This window comes from Quercus lobata, chromosome 5 (assembly GCF_001633185.2).
Source record: "Quercus lobata isolate SW786 chromosome 5, ValleyOak3.0 Primary Assembly, whole genome shotgun sequence".
NCBI lineage: Eukaryota > Viridiplantae > Streptophyta > Magnoliopsida > Fagales > Fagaceae > Quercus > Quercus lobata.
In genome coordinates, this window is record NC_044908.1 from 52,029,990 (window position 1) to 52,047,651 (window position 17,662).

The 17,662-nt window shown below is 39.2% G+C and overlaps 2 protein-coding genes across 2 annotated transcripts; one reads left to right on the forward strand and one right to left on the reverse strand.

Annotated features, from left to right (window-relative positions):
* Window positions 1-906: 906 nt before the first annotated feature.
* LOC115988605 (dynamin-related protein 4C-like) lies at window positions 907-3,379 on the reverse strand. The gene has a single exon (XM_031112167.1). The coding sequence runs from the start codon at window positions 3,157-3,159 to the stop codon at window positions 1,054-1,056; it is 2,106 nt and encodes a 701-aa protein (XP_030968027.1). The 5' UTR covers window positions 3,160-3,379; the 3' UTR covers window positions 907-1,053.
* Window positions 3,380-10,515: 7,136 nt separating this feature from the next.
* LOC115990655 (golgin subfamily A member 6-like protein 2) lies at window positions 10,516-12,135 on the forward strand. Its single transcript, XM_031114466.1, has one exon. It carries the CDS (start codon window positions 10,516-10,518, stop codon window positions 12,133-12,135), a length of 1,620 nt encoding a protein of 539 aa, XP_030970326.1.
* Window positions 12,136-17,662: the final 5,527 nt, after the last annotated feature.

Genomic DNA, 17,662 nt, shown 5'->3' on the forward strand with positions numbered 1-17,662 from the left:
TTTGTATGCTTCTGAGAAGTTTGAGCAAGAGAAAAATGTCCTCTGCTGCACGGGGGTTGCTCATTCATATATACGGCAACAGTTTTAGTCAACAAGTAGCTAGTGATGGTAGTGCGTGCCCCTTTAGAGGTCCCTATTCCATTAAACATTGTTAGAATAGAAATACCTGAGAACTACTTTTTTCTTTTTTCTTTTTTTTTCCTAGAAAGGCAAAATATGAAATGACTATGAGATCCATTTGGAATCCCAAACTCAGAAATCTATTCAATTTTGATGTCTTGTAAGCTCAAACTCTAAATTTGGTTAGCAAATCACTGTTTTTACCTTCATACCAATAAGTGAGCCTAAACAAAGTTGACAATCAATGTATTAAGATTGCTAATTCTAAAAATTTGCTCCTTAATTTCCATGGGTAGAAACATCCAAGATTGTTTCAACCATACAAACCAAAAAGGAAGTTCTTCAACACGGCGTAGGTTGATTAAAAAGGGAAAAAGATTGAATCAACGAGTTATTATGATTTAGATTAAAGCTTGATTGATTTAGATTAATGCATGATTTAAATGTAAATGTAGTTTCAGTTTGTTCCCATCAATAGGTAATTAATCTTTTTGCTTGGTTGCCTTAAACTGCTCAACATCCCACAGTTATGGTCATAAGCCACTTCGCACTTCCAAGGAAATGATTCTCTATTTCACAGACTTCACTTCATCTACCTGATTATTGAAAATGACCATAACCAATCTATTCATTCTTCTTCTTTTTTTTTTTTAAGAATCACAGAATGCATTATAAGAAGCTAATTTGCTTGGAATGGTTCTAAGTATTCCAAGGATTTCTTCAGTACTCTAAGCATATAAGTTGTTTTGAAATCTTGAATTACAGAAAACTCACAGATATGAAGAAATTAAAACTACTAAGTAGGTTCAAGAAATTAAAATTAGTTCAAGAAACCAAAATACATAGAAAGGGAAACAAAACCAAATACATATAAAGCAAACTACTTTGTTAACATGAAAGCATAGCAATTATTTAAAATAACAAGCAAACACCCTAATCATTATAGGTACCGATCTTGTCCATGATCTTAGCAACAACTTCTTTGGACTTTTTAAGCAGCTCTATACTCTTGCTTATTTTCTGTCGCTTTGAAGCAACTGCAGGCGACTCCTCGAGCATCCTTTCAATCCCACCACCAGGTCCCATCAACTCATTAACAATCTCTGCTTCAAACTCTTTGTTCACCAAGTTCCCAATACTGAGCAGTAAATGTAGAGCCATGCAGTCAACCAATCTCTTTAACACAATCTTCCAATAAGCTGTCATTCTCATCTTCAAATCAAAAGCCTGTTGTAGAACATGAGAATATTTCTTTAAATGATCAACATCAATCTCACCAAAACCTTCAAGCTCTCTCATTGCAGGCCTCTCTTCATTATTCAAGACGTACTTCATGAACGCATCTTGTTGAACCATTAATTTATTCCAATCAGATAAGTACTCTGGATTACAAGTATAATCCGTCTGCTTCTCCATTTCAACGATCTCCATGACCCAGTTGATAGAGCGCTCTTTCATCTTGGCTATAAGATTATGTCCAGCGCGCCTGAAAGATAGCTGAAGCTGGTGATGGTGTTCAGAGTGGTGCATCATGACAGAAATAACAATTTCCTCAACATAACTCCAGACCTTCTCAGCAAAAATAGTTGGAATGCTAGATATGCCTTTCACCCTTCTCTGTAGGATAGTAAGGAAGTCAGTGCGGGGAAGAAAATTCGGCAGTCCAATACCCTTGGTTTCCTCCAAAACCATAATCTCCTCCATCAAAAATTTCTCTGCAGGGTCACTTTCAGCACGCTTGTGAAGTTCATCGGAGAATTGGTTGAACATTTCAACCAACCGAGCAGTGCAATGCATGTTTTGCTCATCTGGGTATTCATCAAATTCTCCTCTCACAAGAATTTTCCGTAATGATTCTTTGGCCATTCCAATAATCTGCATGAAAGCTGTCATTGCCTCAGTAGGAGATGACATCTTCTGGGGCATTCTTTTCGCTTCAGCAATGTTCAAGCTCAACTTGTCATTAATGCTCTTCACAATAGCAGGCAAATTTCTCGCTATACTAGCTGCTTGAATTTTCACCAGCTTTTCTGCCAGAACAGGAATCCCCACAATTGATTTATCAATCTTGGAAAGCTGAGGATGTGATTCAAAAAGTCTAGCCTCTTCCACTCGCGCCTCTTCATAGGATTCTTCTCCTATCCGATTCCTAACGCAGACATAGCCAAGCCCAATATTGACATCATCAGCAGTAACCTTCTCAAGAAGGCCTTCAGGAGACTTATCAGACTTAGTAACAACAGCAAGAGTCCGTTCACCAGTCTTGTCCACCATCTGTGACATCCTGATAGATTCACAAGTAGTGAAATCCACTGTCGCTGAAAGAACATTGAGTATAATACTCTCTTCAGGAGTGATATACTCCATGATAATATCTTTTATCTGGTCATAGATGTTTTCAGGCTGACCGTGGACTGGCACTCTAGTAATCCCAGGAAGATCAACCATAGTTAAATCAGGTACACCATTTTTTCTCACCTCCAATGTCAAAGGAGCGTTGGAAATCCCCTTCCCGAACCCGGCAATCTCCTCTGTGGCAAGATTTATAGCCTCAGAAACATGTTCTTCATCGGTTCGAACAACTTTACCATTGAACTCCAAGGAAAGATCAGGTTCAGGAGTTGGCTGGTGCATGAGCCTCATTATGAGAGGCACCCTTGTGCAAATTCCCTGGCCACGGGGCAGGTTGATACCAGCAAGTGATTCAAGAACACTTGACTTTCCTGAGGACTGGTCCCCAACCACGACAATGGTGGGGAGCTGAATGCCTTCTCTTGTGATCATAAGGTGACGGAGGCTGTCAACTGTGTCGAGGAGTGGGCGAATACGATCATTGTAGGATGAAATGATGGGTGCATCTTGGACTGCTTGAGCTACTACAAGTGAGCTTTCTTCTCCCATGTTTTTTTTTTTTGATTGGAAATACTCAGAACTTTTATTCAATACGTTGTAAAGAAGATTCATCATTTGCACACACATGTGCCACATGACTGGGACACTCTTCCAGCAATACGACCAAGTTCTCAACATTTTGAGCATGCTGAGCTAACAAGTGGGCAGGGACCTTATAATATGTAGAAAATCAAACGTCCTGAAGCTCTGGGCTTTCCGCAGCACGCCTTGGATGATGTTCTTCTCCCGTGTTTTAATAGAAAGGAGCAAAACTTAGAGCAAAAATGCAAAAGAGCTAGAGAGAGATATATAGTGTATGCGTTATGGAGAAAAATGGTATGTGATGCATAAGAGTGAACTATTTTTTTTTTTTTTTTTTGAGAAAACATAAGAGTGAACTAGGATGGAGTATTTTTATGGACTGGTCTCATTCATTAAAAGATGGGGAAAGTAAAGAAATGTGGGGTCTTAATTACCTTCTTCATGTGGAAAGAGTGTCTGCTACACCACAGTGACTTAGAAGTTTTAGGGTCTGTTGGGTAAGAAATTTAGTATAGTTATTTAAGTGTCGTGGAAATACATGTGGGTTAAAAAGTGTTACGAAAATATGTATTGTGGTGTTTAAACACTGAAAATTGTTGTTTAAACAACAGTATCAAACATCCCCTTAAACATTAAATTACTTAGTTCTTTTTAAGAACATATTAAGTGTACAGTGTACAAAACCCACGGCTAAAATCATGTTTTGAAACATAATTTTAGTTAAAATTGTGAAATCATAATAATCTCTTAATTTCACAATTATAACTTAAATCTTATTTTCAAAAATACAATTTTATTGGCTATGCGTACTACTGTGTGTAATAACTAAGAAGATGTCTACAACAATAATGCGCGAGTAATACTAATAACTCCCTTCAAATTTTCAATACATGAAATTTTACCTTGGAGAGTTTTCCAAGAAGAAATTGATTCTTTGTTGTAAAAGATAGCTTTAGGCAAAGCAACTTTGGTGCTCTACGAGGTCATCAATGAAAGGCTTTGCCTTTATATAAGTCTCCCTATTCTTTTCAAAATAAAAAAAAAAAAAAAAAGTCTCCCTATTTTACTGACTTGTACGTGGTAACCAATGAACGTCCTTGCCTTCTTTGTGAAGTTTCAACGGAATATGTCCATACTTTTTTTGATTATCGGAATATGTCCTATACATAGGAAAAAGGTCACCTAAGAGCATCCACGGCAGCGGATGTAAAATTTTAGCTATTTAACTACACAAAAAGTCATTTTATTTATTTTACCTACATACATGCTACAACAGTGGATCTATTTTAGCTTTTAATACAATAAAATAATATAAACACTACAATAAAATAATATTTCATTCAACCACCAACCACCGTCAAATCCATAAAAATCACTGCACAACCACAACCCGCCGTGTCCATCAAAACCAGTGAAGAAGAACAAAACAAGAACCCAGAAAAATCAACACAGCCAAACCGAAACCCATGCCCGATACCCTGTCCGTTTCGGTACCGACCGACGAGACCTGGGCCAAGGGGCACGGTTTCACGGTCTTCACCGACGAATTGAGCCCTAACTGATACTGACCGCCCGATTTTGCCGCCAACGGCGTGGCTTGGTCCTTCTTGATCGAAACGGAATGAGTGCAAAGCGAAACAGAAGGGTCTGTGTCGGCTGGGCTTGTGAGATCGGCGATGGAGAGAAGGTTTGTGGCAGTTGGGCTTGTGAGATCGGCGATGGAGAAAAGGGTCGGTAGTTGGGCTTGTGAGATCGGTGATGGAGAGAAGGGTTTGTGGCGGTTGGGCTTGTGAGATCGGCGATGGAGAAAGGGGTCGGCGGCTGGGCCTGTGAGATCGGCGATGGAGAGAAGGTCTGTGGAGGAAGAAAGAAGAGATGGAGAGGTAGTGAGGAGAGAGACACGGAGAATGAAATGCAGAAAGAATAAAAAATAAAAAGGTAATGTGAACATAAAATAAAAAATTAATATTTTTTTTAGCTATGATGAACAGTGCACATCTATAGATAGATGTGCACTGTAGCAATGGAGCTAAAATTTTTAGATTTAGCTCCACTACTGCAGCAAGCTTTTGGTGTTTGAGGAGCTAAAATATAGCAATATAGCAATATAGAACCACTGCTGTGAGTGCTCTAAACACGTATTTTACACACTCCGTACGCATACTGTTTTGAACTAAAATAGTCATTGCCCATGGTGGGAACTGGGAAGTGCCCATGGTGTGGGAATCCAATACTTGTGCAGACCTATTGGCAAAGTGGGGACCTTCTCAATCAGGGAGAGAAATTCTATAGGCCACATTCCTTTTTGTTACAATGCCTCTCTGTTGCGATTCCACAGGTTTTGTCTCAAGCTTTAGGGCTTGTTTGGATGCTTTTTTTTTATCACTTAATTTCCATCACTCATTACTTTAAAATACCCTACCCGTTTGGCACCATCACTCACTTGCCATCACTCAATATTTTTCACACTATTTGTGGGCCCTATACTTGTCACTCAGTGCAGCTTTTTTTTTCTTTTTCTTTTTTCCCCAGTACCCAAACTCACCGAACCCAGTATAATAATAATAATAATAAAAGAAACCCAAACTCATCGAACCCAATGAAAAAAAAAAGAAAAAAAAAAAGAAAGAAAGAAAGAACTGAAGATCGAAAATTAGAGGTGATGAAGAACCAAATAAAAAAAAAAACCCCAAAAACCCAAACCCAGTGAAAAAAGAAAAAGAAAGAACCCAGCCAACGGAGACCAGTGAAAGAAGAAGAAAAAAGAAAAAGAAAAAGAAAGAAAGAACCCAGCCAACGGAGACAGTGGAGAAGAAAGAAAAAAAAAATGGTTAAAAGTTGCAGCTAACCCTGACAGTGGGTCCCTCCATGTGTGTTTAATTACAAAAATGCCATTGAAAACAGAGTTATGGAAACTGAAAACAACTAAAATGTGTTTTCCGTTTCCATAACTCAAAAATCAGAGAATTGAGTGATGGAAACAAAAAACTGGAAACAGAGTTATGTGGTGCCAAACAGACTTCTCAGCTATGGGTCTCACCATTTTTGAGTTATGAGTTATGGAAATCACTCATCCAAACAGCCTCTTAGCTACTATTTGTAGTTTTGTGTGTTCGAAGTTCAAGTGTTGTTTTTAAATTAGTGTTTGGTTTGCTTGTTGGGTTTTAGTTTGTTTTGTAAGTTATTGCTCTCTCAGTTAGCAGTGTGAACTCTCTTGTGTTTGTTATTCTTTATTTCAATAAAGCCTTTGTTTATGCCAAAAAAAATATATATATATATTATGAGTAGTGATACATCAAGTTAAAGTTTTACTAGATTGAGGTTACTAATTGATGTGTTGGCCATCATAAAGAGAAAATTTAAATATTTATTTATGAGATAATTGAAGTATATCAATCACAATTATTGTCACATTATTTTATAATAAGTTTTATGTAAAAAAATTTATAATATCTTAAATATTTTCCTACATATATTTAATCACACAAATTATTAAATGTACTCTAGATATATCATCTAATCAATAGAATGTGTTGATGAGCACTTGCAAGGTTTCATATTTATTTATCTCTCATAGTTTTTTAGTTTTTTTCATAATTGTCAATTATATATAAAATGAGTTCAAGATAAATGATATCCATAAAACAAAATATTTTTGTGGCTTATATATTTAATCTCTGCCAAATAGAATTCTTATTCATCAGTCAACATTAGGGGTGTTGATTCTCAAAAAAAAAAAAAAAAAAAAAAAAGGCATTTGGGGCATGAAGTTAAGCCATCAATCTACTATAGCCAACCCGATACAACCCAACCCTCCGAGTTGGGTCAGTTTGTAGGGTTGGTGGGTTGGATTAAATTGTCAAAAATAAATAAATAAATAAATGGTGGGTTGGGTTGGATTTTTTTTCAACCAGATTATAATGAGTCGGATTGAAAAAGCCTGACTCAGCCTGACCCATGCACTAAGAATGGCAACTGGTCAGGTTCGGGACGAGTTTCTTTATACCCAAACCTGACCCGCGGGCCTGCCCCCGTAACCTAAACCCACCCCGTTTAATAAACGGATTTTTTTTCAACCCCCAAACCTACCCCGTCGGGCCCCGCAGGCCCTGTCTAGTCATGCTTGGCCCAAAAGCACAAACACAAACACAAATCCTAAACACAAACATAGAAATCAAAGACACAAAAATTTCAAACTTTCCCTTTCAAAATCACAAACACAAACTCAAATCCTAACACAAACACAAACACAGATTTCACAAACACAAAAATTTTAGATTTTCCCTTTCAAAATCAGAACACAAACACAAATCCTAACACAAATAAAAACACCGATTTCACAAACACAAATTTCAGATTTTTCCTTTCAAAATAAAAAACACAAACACAGAAATCACACACACAAATAAAGAAAAAAAAATGAGAGACGAAATGAACCAAAAAAAGAAAAATCATAGAGGGTGGCCATGAGAGATTAGCTGAAGCGTGATAGAGCTTGAGGTCGGCGGACGAAACAGTGAGACGTGAGCTTGAGGCTTGTAGACGAAATGGTGAGGCGTGAGCTTGAGGGTCGACGGTGACTAGTGTGAGTGAATGAGACTGGGTGACTGGTGAGGAGGGGTGGCTGAGACCAAAGAAAAAGATGAGAGGAGATTTAGGGTTAGAATAGATTATAAGTGTGTGTGTGTGGGGGGGGGGGTTTGGTATTTTTAGTTTTAATCGGGTCGGGTTCAGGTTCGAGGCGGGTTTCACTAAAACCCGTACCCGACTCGAACCCATTTCGGGTTTTGTTTTAAAAACACAAACCCGACCCTATTGTTTCGCGGGTCGGGTTGAGTACTTTTTGCCATCCCTACCATGCACCCCCCTAGGACCCAACATATTCATAAAAGTTCTAAAACACTTTTTCAATGGATAAAACTCATCCTTTAAGCACTCCAATTGTAGTTTAGTCATGTGATGCCATGAAAGTCCCTTTTCACTGTCAAGATAATGAAGAAATTCTTGATCCTAGAGTACCATATCTCAATGCAATCAATGCCCATATGTATCTAGCAAATTACAAAACCTGGCATAGCATTTTTAGTACACTTGCTAGTAAGATAGTTCTGCACCAACTCGAAAACATTGGAATAAGATCAAGCATATATTATGTTAGGGATAATTACAGATTATCCACCTGTGGTTTAGCCCGAATTTAACTTATCCACCCTTGGTTTCATTTTTGACACTTTCCCCATTCGTGGTTCATTCCGTTTATGCTCCGTAACCCACCTCTAATTTTTCCGTTACTCTAACAAGTTTCATCAAAAAATCAAACAAGAAATCAAATCAAACACTCCTCATCTCCCATGCACTCTCTCACGCTTGCTCACCCACCTGAGATCTTAGATGCTACAATGGCACTCACTTGATTTATTAGTCCGAGAATCATCACTAAAGGCAAAAATCACTTACTACTCTTTCCATTGCTTCTTATTTGATTTTATCTCTCTCTCTCTCTCTCTCTCTCTCTCTCTCTCTCTCTCTCTCTCTCTCTCTCTCTCTCTCATCTCCCACACTTTGGTTTAGATAGGCGGTAGCTTTAGATCACAGTTGCGACAATGGAGGAGCCAAGGGTGGCTATACGGGTTTGGGTTTTGATTTGTGGAGGAGGAGCATGACTGATTTAGGTCTGGGTTTTGAGGGGCGTGAAGTGTAGGTTGCAATTTGGGTTTTGGTGGTGGTCGATCTGAGATTTTGGGTTGTTATGGTGGACACGGCTTGGTTGCAGTGTCATCGTGGGTGTGGTGGATCATCAGTGTTGCTAGTGGTGGCTCCATTCCTTTGCTCAAACCTAGATCCATGATAAGCATATCATTTTCTTAGAAATGAAGTGAGCGACACCCATGAACCCATTCAACGGATCAACCATTGAAGATCATGTCTTCTTACATCCAGTTTCCACGTTGCTAGGAACAAAATTTGATGTCATTTGCATCATTTATGGTTTGTCTACATGTATTAAAATATTAATGAGTCAATGATAGTGGAAGTCTTGGATTGGATCACGGATGATTCAAGCCTATTGTTATGGGAATTTAAAAGTTGGAATGAAGGGTGGAATCACCGGGGTGCTTGGATTTTTTGTGGGTTTTTTATTTGCCATTGAAATCTAAATTTTTTATTTATTTATTTTATAGGTACAAAGATCTGAGTCTATTGTAGTTTGATGGTATTACTTGATTTGATTTGTATTAGTTTTCTGGGTGTATGTTCTTCATGTTTGTGTATGTTCTTCATGTTTGTGAATTGTGAGAAACTAATACCATATTTTAATCTTGTTTTTCTTTTGTTTCTTTTGTTTTTCTTGTTTTGGGAGGAGAGAGACATAAAATGGGTGTAAAAAGACTTATTTACCCATCTTTTTTAATAGAGGTGGGTAATAGAGACTAAACGGAAGTAATCTCAGGTGGGTAAAGTATCAAAAATAAAACCATGGGTAAGTAAGTTAAATTCGAGCTAAACCACAAATGGATAATCTGTAATTATCTCATTATGTTACTTCCATGGGACAATTTACATGGGATTATTTTATTCAAATTGATCTAATCCACAGTTGGTTAGATATGCAGGTAAAAGTTATCTTTCTAATCTACAAAAAAGACAAATCATAAACAAAATATTTATTTACTTATGAGAAATATTGCTATTTCATAGAGATCTGTCAAGTAAATAATTTATGTTATTTTCTCAAATAACTCAAAGATTATCGCAATTGAAGTTCTATGTATTAATGAGGAATAAATAAATATATATATATATATATATATGATGATTGTATTTTGTTTCCTTCGCTTAGGTTTCATCGCCCAATGTTTTTCTTTGCAAGGTTTTTAATAAGACCATTATAAAGTTAGAGAAATATAAGAAGGGTCTGGTTAATGTGTGCCCTTAGGGCACACATTAAACTTTCTAGTTATAAAAACATTTTCTCGGAAATTGAAAAAGCTGTCATTACTTTTTCAATTCTCAAGAAAAATTTTTCTAAAAATGAAAATTAAAGTGTACCCTAAGACACATATTAGTAAAATCCATATAAGAATGCTTTACTCTTTTTCCTTCATCATTTGATCTTTTCCGATAAGGCTTCCTTAGTAAGGTGGTATTAACGAGGCATACTTTGAGTGTGCGGTCATTCGACAGGGAGTGTTGTACTAAAAGATAGCTTTAGGCGGAGCAACTTGAAGGCCACAATTCACTTTTGATTTTTGGCCTTTAGTGCTGTATGCTTTAGTGTTGTACGTGGTAAAGAATTAAAGGGAGCTTTCACGAGAGGAGGAAGCGGAGCTATCCAGGAGTACTAAGAAGGTCAAAGAAGGATATCATGCTGATTTCAATGATGGAATTAGTGAAAGTGGGCAATCGCAGGGTGGCCAGAACGCTTGGGGGGCGGGGAAAAAAACCTTCAAGGATAAGTTGATGGGTGAGATTCCAGGGGCCTATGTTGAGGCTTTTGATTTCTCGGAGCTATTGGATTTGGATGCGGACTCAGACGAGGAGATGGAAGGCCTTCGTGAGGGTTTGGCAGCGATCAAACTCACGAGAGAAACCAAAATCCGTATCAGAAAACCGTGGTCCAATGCATTGATTATTAAACTTTGTGGTAGACCAATAGGTCTTAGTTTTCTTCAGAGTAAGCTTAACTTATTGTGGAAACCAGTTGGGTCCTTGGTGTGTGTGGACCTTGGTGAAGATTTTTACTCAGTCAGGTTCTCTTTGAAAGAAGATATGGATGTTGTGCTCAAAAACGGGCCATGGTTTATTGGGGGACATTTTCTATCCATCAGGCCTTGGGAGCCTTTTTTCAAACCAGCGAGTGCGAGTGTTTCGTCTATTGCAGTATGGGTTAGGTTGCATGCTCTACCGTTGGAATTATATGAGCTGGAGGTCCTCAAACAAATCGGTGAAGCTATAGGGAGAGTTTTGCGGATTGATTCGCATACTGCCATGGAGGCCAGAGGAAGGTATGCTAGGTTATGTATTCAGTTAGATGTTACCAAGCCGCTTATTAATACTGTTCTCATTAGGAGGTTTGAACAGCCCATGGTCTATGAAGGGATACATAAGCTGTGTTTTTCCTGTGGGAGGATTGGGCATAGATTGGAGGCTTGCCCGCTAACTATTAAGAAACCAGAGCCACCGGTCGAGGGTGGTCCGGTGAGTGCTGGAGAGAATACGCATGTTGTGCATGACTCGTACTGCTCTGGCACAGGTAGTGGAACGAATAAGGACAGTATAGCTGGCAGAGAGGAGGACGGGTACGGACCTTGGATGCTTGTGGCACGTAGGAAAGCTGGGCAGAAGAAAACAAATAATGCCGTTACTCCTGAGAATCATTCCAAGCATGGGCTGGGCCGAGAGGATCATGGGCTTATGCAAGATACAAAGGGCGGTAATAGGCTTTGGAATAATTCTAATGTTGGAGCTGACTCTGTTGGGCCTGGGAGGGTGGGCCGTGAACCAAACTTTGGCTTCAAAAGGCTTGACAAACCAGTAGATGTTCGGTCCAGCCCTTCAGTTAAGGGGAAGAGAGCGTTAGCCAGGAGTAGAGCTGCTGTGGGGTATTCTAAGGAGGTAACAGGGGCAATGGGAAATTTTTCTCCAAATACAACGGGGGTGTGGGTCTTACGGAGTATAAATGGTGGAGGTGAGTGTGCCGGTGAGCCTTACCAATTCTCAGCAAGCGGTGGAGATGATTTGGGTAAGCTGGATCATCGATATGAGTGTGGAGGCTCTGTAGATGGGTCAGGTGGTGATCGTCATGAGGTCAGGGGTCGAGGTGCGATGGATCGGAGCAATGAAATTGCTTGCGACGGAGGTCAGTGTAAGAAGGACATTGCTGTTGGCCACGGGTACAGGGGTGCGAAAGCCCAAGTCAACTCCAACCTTCAACAGCCGAGCAATGGTGAGGGAGATGAGCTTGGGTGTTTGGGGTCAAACTTTGAAGCTGTGGCTACGGAAGGCAAACACAATGGTAATGAAGGAATGGTTGAGATGGATGTTGAGGAGGGCAGCAGAGATGTTGGCCTTTCCAGTTAATTTTCTTTCCCTTTTGTCTTTAATAAATATGAAGATTATAGTGTGGAATTGTAGGGGCGCTCTGAAGCCCAATTTTCAGAGTCATGTTAGGGAGTTGGTGAGGATTCATAACCCGTCCATTTTGGTTGTTATGGAAACACGGGTTGGGGGAGACAGAGCAAGGGAGATTACAAGTCGGCTTCCTTTTGACGGTGTTATTCATTCTGATGCGATGGGCTTTGCGGGTGGAATTTGGTTGCTATGGAACTCAGATGGAGTGGAGGTGGTGCCTCTTGCAAGCACGGAGCAAGAAATCCATGTCGAAGTTAAGGTAATTCCCTCTAACATTGCTTGGATTTTTACTGCTGTGTATGCTAGTCCTAGATTTGTGGAGAGACAGGTGTTATGGGATAATCTCTCTAAGGTTGCTAATCTTCATAATAAGCCTTGGATTATTGCGGGTGATTTTAATGAACCCCTTGCTGGGGATGATAAGTTTGGGGGCAGACCAGTGAGTGTAAACAGAGCGTTGATGTTTAAGGACTGTATGGATAGTTGTAGTATGGTTGATATGGGTTTTAATGGGCCGAGATATACGTGGACTAATAGAAGGGAGATGCATAGTCTCATCCAAGAGAGAATCGATAGATTCTTTATGAATCCTAGTTGGTGTTTACTCTACCCTGATGCCAGAGTGACGCACCTAACCAGGTGTGACTCGGACCATTGTCCCGTATTGATGGACACCAATCCTAAGAGGCAGCTTCATCTCACTAGACCGTTCAGATTTCAATCCTTTTGGCTATCTGATCCTTCATTTCCGAGTGTGGTTAACAAGGCTTGGCAGCATCCTAGGAGGCTTATGGAAGCGATGGATGCCTTTTCCAGGCAGGCTAGTGTTTGGAATAAAATTCATTTCGGTAATATCTTCCATAATAAGAGGAGAATTTTGGCCCGGCTTGATGGGGTGCAAAGGTCGTTGGCCAACCAGCCGTCTTCCTCTCTAGTAGCTTTAGAGAACCAGCTTTGTAAGGAGCTGGATGTTGTGCTGGAGCAAGAGAGGGATCTTTGGGCTTTGAAATCTAGGATTAATTGGATGATCTTAGGAGATAGAAACACTGCTTTTTATCACATTTCAGCTCTTGCTCGTAGGAAGCGTAATTCCATCACCGCTATTAAGAATGAGGCGGGGGCCTGGTTGACAGAGGAAAGAGAAGTTGCAAACCATATCAGAGAAGGTTTTATTAAAATCTATACTACTTCCCAAGTGGTTGCAACTCGTGAAGTTAGTTATAATTTGCAGTGGCAACCAAAACTTTCGCTTGAGGAGAAGAATAGTATTAGCCACATGGTGACGGAGGAGGAAATTAGAGCTGCTCTCTGGTCTTTGAAAGCCTTCAAAGCGCCCGGTCCGGACGGGCTGCATGCAAGTTTTTTCCAAAGATTCTGGCTGGTTGTAAGAAGGTCGGTGACTGAGGAGGTGTATTCTGTTTTTAGAGAGGAAAAAATTCCGGATTTTTTGAATAGTACGAATATTGTCCTCATCCCGAAGACTCAAGGGCCTGAGTCTATTGGTAGCTACCGTCCCATAAGTCTGTGTAATTCTGTGTATAAAATAGTGTCCAAAATTTTGGTTGGTAGGATTAGGCCCTTCTTGGATCACCTTGTTTCCCCCTACCAAGCTGCTTTTGTTCCTGGTAGGAAGGGAGTGGATAATGCTATTGTTGTGTAGGAGATTATTCATACAATGGGGAGAGCTAAAGGGAAAGGTGGCTACATGGCTATTAAAATTGATCTAGAGAAGGCCTACGACAAACTTGAATGGAGCTTCATTAGGGGTATGTTGATCCGTTACAACTTTCCGGATAATCTTGTTGAGATTATTATGAGCTGTATTTCTTCTGTCTCGACCTCGATTTTGTTTAATGGAGGAAGCCTCGATCCTTTCAAGCCCTCTAGAGGCATAAGGCAGGGAGATCCGCTTTCCCCGTACATCTTTATCTTGTGTATGGAATTTTTAAATCAGCTCATTCAAGAGAAGTGTGAGGCTAAAGTGTGGTGTCCGATTAAGGCGTCTAGGAATGGCCCAGCCTTCTCTCATCTGTTCTTTGCCGATGATCTTGTTTTCTTTGCTAAGGCGAATGCCGGAAGTTGCAATGCCATTAGGGAGGTTCTTGATACCTTTTGTGGGTACTCCGGGCAAACTGTGAGTGAGTCTAAGTCCAGGGTTTATTTTTCTCCGAATATTGATCCTGATGATAGGGAGGCATTCAGTGACATTCTTGGTTTCCATCAAACGGATTGTCTGGGGAAATATTTGGGGTTTCCTATTAATCACAAAGGAAATAATAATCAGGATTTCGGTTTTGTTTTGGATAGAGTGAAGTGTAAGCTTGCAGGGTGGAAGGCCAACCTCCTTTCCATGGCCGGTAGAGCGGTGCTGATTCAAGCTTCTTCTGCAGCTATTCCGGCATACATTATGCAATGTAACCTGCTGCCTGGTAAGGTGCTGGATGGTATTGACAGAGTTAACAGGAATTTTCTGTGGGGTTCAACTGAAGAGAAGGGGAAAATGCATTGGGTGGGCTGGAAAAAGGTCACAAGAGCAAAGGAAGAAGGGGGTTTGGGGTTTCAAACAGCCAAGGGAAGGAATACAGCGCTGTTAGCAAAGTTGAATTGGAGATTCCACACCGAAGATAAGGCCCCTTGGGCTAAGGTTTTGAGGATGAAGTATTGCAATCCTCGGAGACTTAATTCGAGAAATGCAAGCAAGTTGCCTAGCTCTAGAATTTGGAAGGGAATGGGGCGAGGAGAAGAAATTTTTAAAAAAGGAACCAAGTGGCTTCCGGGTTTTGACAGTGAGTTGGATTTTTGGAATGACAGTTGGACTAATCATGGACCCCTTAGAAAGACCATTCAGGGGCCTTTGTCTAGAGAGGCAGCCAATCTAAAGATAAAGGAGGTGGTGGATCTTACTGGTAGTTGGGATTGGTCTTTAATCCAAATGATTTTTCCAGAGGAAGTTTTCAATGATATAAAGGCCACCCCAATCCCCTTTTCTGCCAGATTAGAGGATAGATTGGCCTGGAAGTATTCGGCCAAGGGTGATTTTGAGCTTAAGAGTGCTTATGGGTTGGCCACGGACTCCTTGAGGGATGCCCCTTTCAATGGAAAGTGGATTTGGAAGCTGAAAATTCTGCCTACAATTCAAAATTTTGTCTGGAAGTGTATGCACCATAGCATTGGAGTTAATCAGTGCTTAGCAGATAGAGGTCTTCAAGTTGATGTCTGCTGCCCCCAGTGTCATGTTGAGGCAGAAACTATCTTGCACAGACTGCGTGACTGCCCCGTTAGTAAGAATTTGTGGCTACACTTGGGTAGGCGGGTAATCAAGCATAATTTCTTCTCCTTGAGCTTACAGGATTGGCTTTTCTATAATGCCACATCTAGCTCTTATTACCAATCTGGTTCCCTACTGTGGAATCTTATTTTCTTATTTGGCATTTGGTTGCTTTGGAAGGAGAGGAATCTTTGCATCTTCAACCAGAAAAATCCTAATCCCAGACTAAGCAAGGAAGTGATGGATCGTGCTTCGGAGTTCTATTTCTGTGCAAGCAATGGCTTGGCCACCAAAAGGACAGTTATAAGGAGTGTTAGATGGGAGAAACCGATGGTTGGCTGGCTCACTTTGAACACGGATGGTTCGGCAACAAGCAATACTGGTCTAGCAGGTGGAGGTGGGCTAATCAGAGATGAAAATGGGAGTTGGGTGACAGGTTTTGCTAGAAGGATTGGGAGTACAAATAGTTTTATGGCAGAATTATGGGCGCTGCGTGATGGTCTGCATCTGTGTCTGCAAGCTAATGTGCATTCTGTTATTATTGAGGTAGATGCTAAAGCCATTGTGGATGCCTTTAACTCTCCCTCTTCTTGTAATGCTTTTGTCTCAACTATCATGGAAGATTGCAGAATTATGGCTAACCAAATTCCTCAGAGAAGATTCAGGCATATCTATAGGGAGGCGAACAAGTGCGCTGATCTTTTGGCTAGAATAGGACTACTGCTAGACAGGGAGTTTGTTGTTTTTTCAAGTCCTCCAGTGGAGTTATCTACCTTGTTGGAGGATGATGCTGTTGGGCTGGTTGTTAGTAGGCTCTGTCCTGCTCCTGTTTCTGTTGCTTAGTGTTGTTTATGTTTTCCCTTTTAACCACAAAAAAAAAAAAAAAAAGAATTAAAGGCTTCGCCTTTACAATTAAAATAGGTTCTCTTTGTGAAATTTCAACTGAATATACATTATATATTGTATAACACAAATTATTACATGTACTTTATTCTTTGGACATAATTAATATTATGCCTGTTTGAGAATAGTTTATTTAAATTTTTGTTAAAAATATGTTAAAGTATATTTGTACCTTAAAAAAAGTGAAAAGATATGAAAAAAACTATTAAAAAATGTAAAGTTTTAAAAAACTATACATAAAAATTAAAAATTAAAAGCGGAGCTTATAAATTAATAAAAAACAGTAGATGACCACTTGCGAGATTTGATATTTACATAGTCATATGGTTACCCATTGCTTTTGTTCCATATAGTTCAAAGATCCTCTCAATTGACAAACAAATATTTATGAATGTGTCATTCAACAACGTTGTTTGAAATCTGAAAATTAGCATGAGGTGCTTTTTAAATTCAGTGTTTAAACATCTTAAAACGAGTAATGTAACTCAAACACTCCTATTAAATGCGTTTTTTTTAGAAACAAAAGTTTTTAGTGCTTAAACAAAAACCGTTGTTTGGAATCACCAAACAAATAGGCTCATAACTACTTGGATTCAGAGAATTTCCTTTGTATATATGTAACAAACTAATGCTGTAATAAATAAATTTTCCAACTTTTCCTACTTGTTTATTTTTAAAATTAACTTTCATTTTTGAAATATTTCAGGCCTTTGATTTTGAAGGCGCTCATGCACAAAAAGAGTACCACCAAATGTAGATATTTGTTTCTACATTTGGTGGTACTCTTTTTGTTGGAACAGAGAACAATATTGTTTTTTTTTTTTTCCTGATAAATTTGATAATGCAATGTAGAAAGGAAGATTTAAAATTAGAAATATCAGGAAGTACTAGTTGAGTTACATGATAAATTTGATAACGCAATGAAGAAAGGAAGATTTAAAGTTAGAAATAATATGGTGTCAGTAGTTACTATAAATTCTACTCTAACTTAATTTGAGTGTCTATATTTGTGAAGCTCTTTCCTAGAGACTTGAACTCCGACCTTTATCCCTCATACTTTACAATCACTTATACTTGTGAAGTGACAATTGCACCAAAAATGCGCGGTAGTATTACTGCAAATAATTAAACATATAGAATTTAGTATAGTTATTCATAAAACTTGTGGTTACAAATCACTCCACGTTAATAAATTTTACAAGGGCAGAGCATCTTCATAAATCCATTTCCTTCAATAAATTTAATTTACAAAGGTCCTCTTCCACTAAGCCAAAAACATTTCCCCTTTGTAGTTCACTAATGCGA

Coding starts and splice junctions, on each gene's coding strand:
- LOC115988605 (XM_031112167.1), bottom strand. CDS start 3,159: ATGCTCAAAATGTTGAGAACTTGGTCGTATTGCTGGAAGAGTGTCCCA.
- LOC115990655 (XM_031114466.1), top strand. CDS start 10,516: ATGGGTGAGATTCCAGGGGCCTATGTTGAGGCTTTTGATTTCTCGGAG.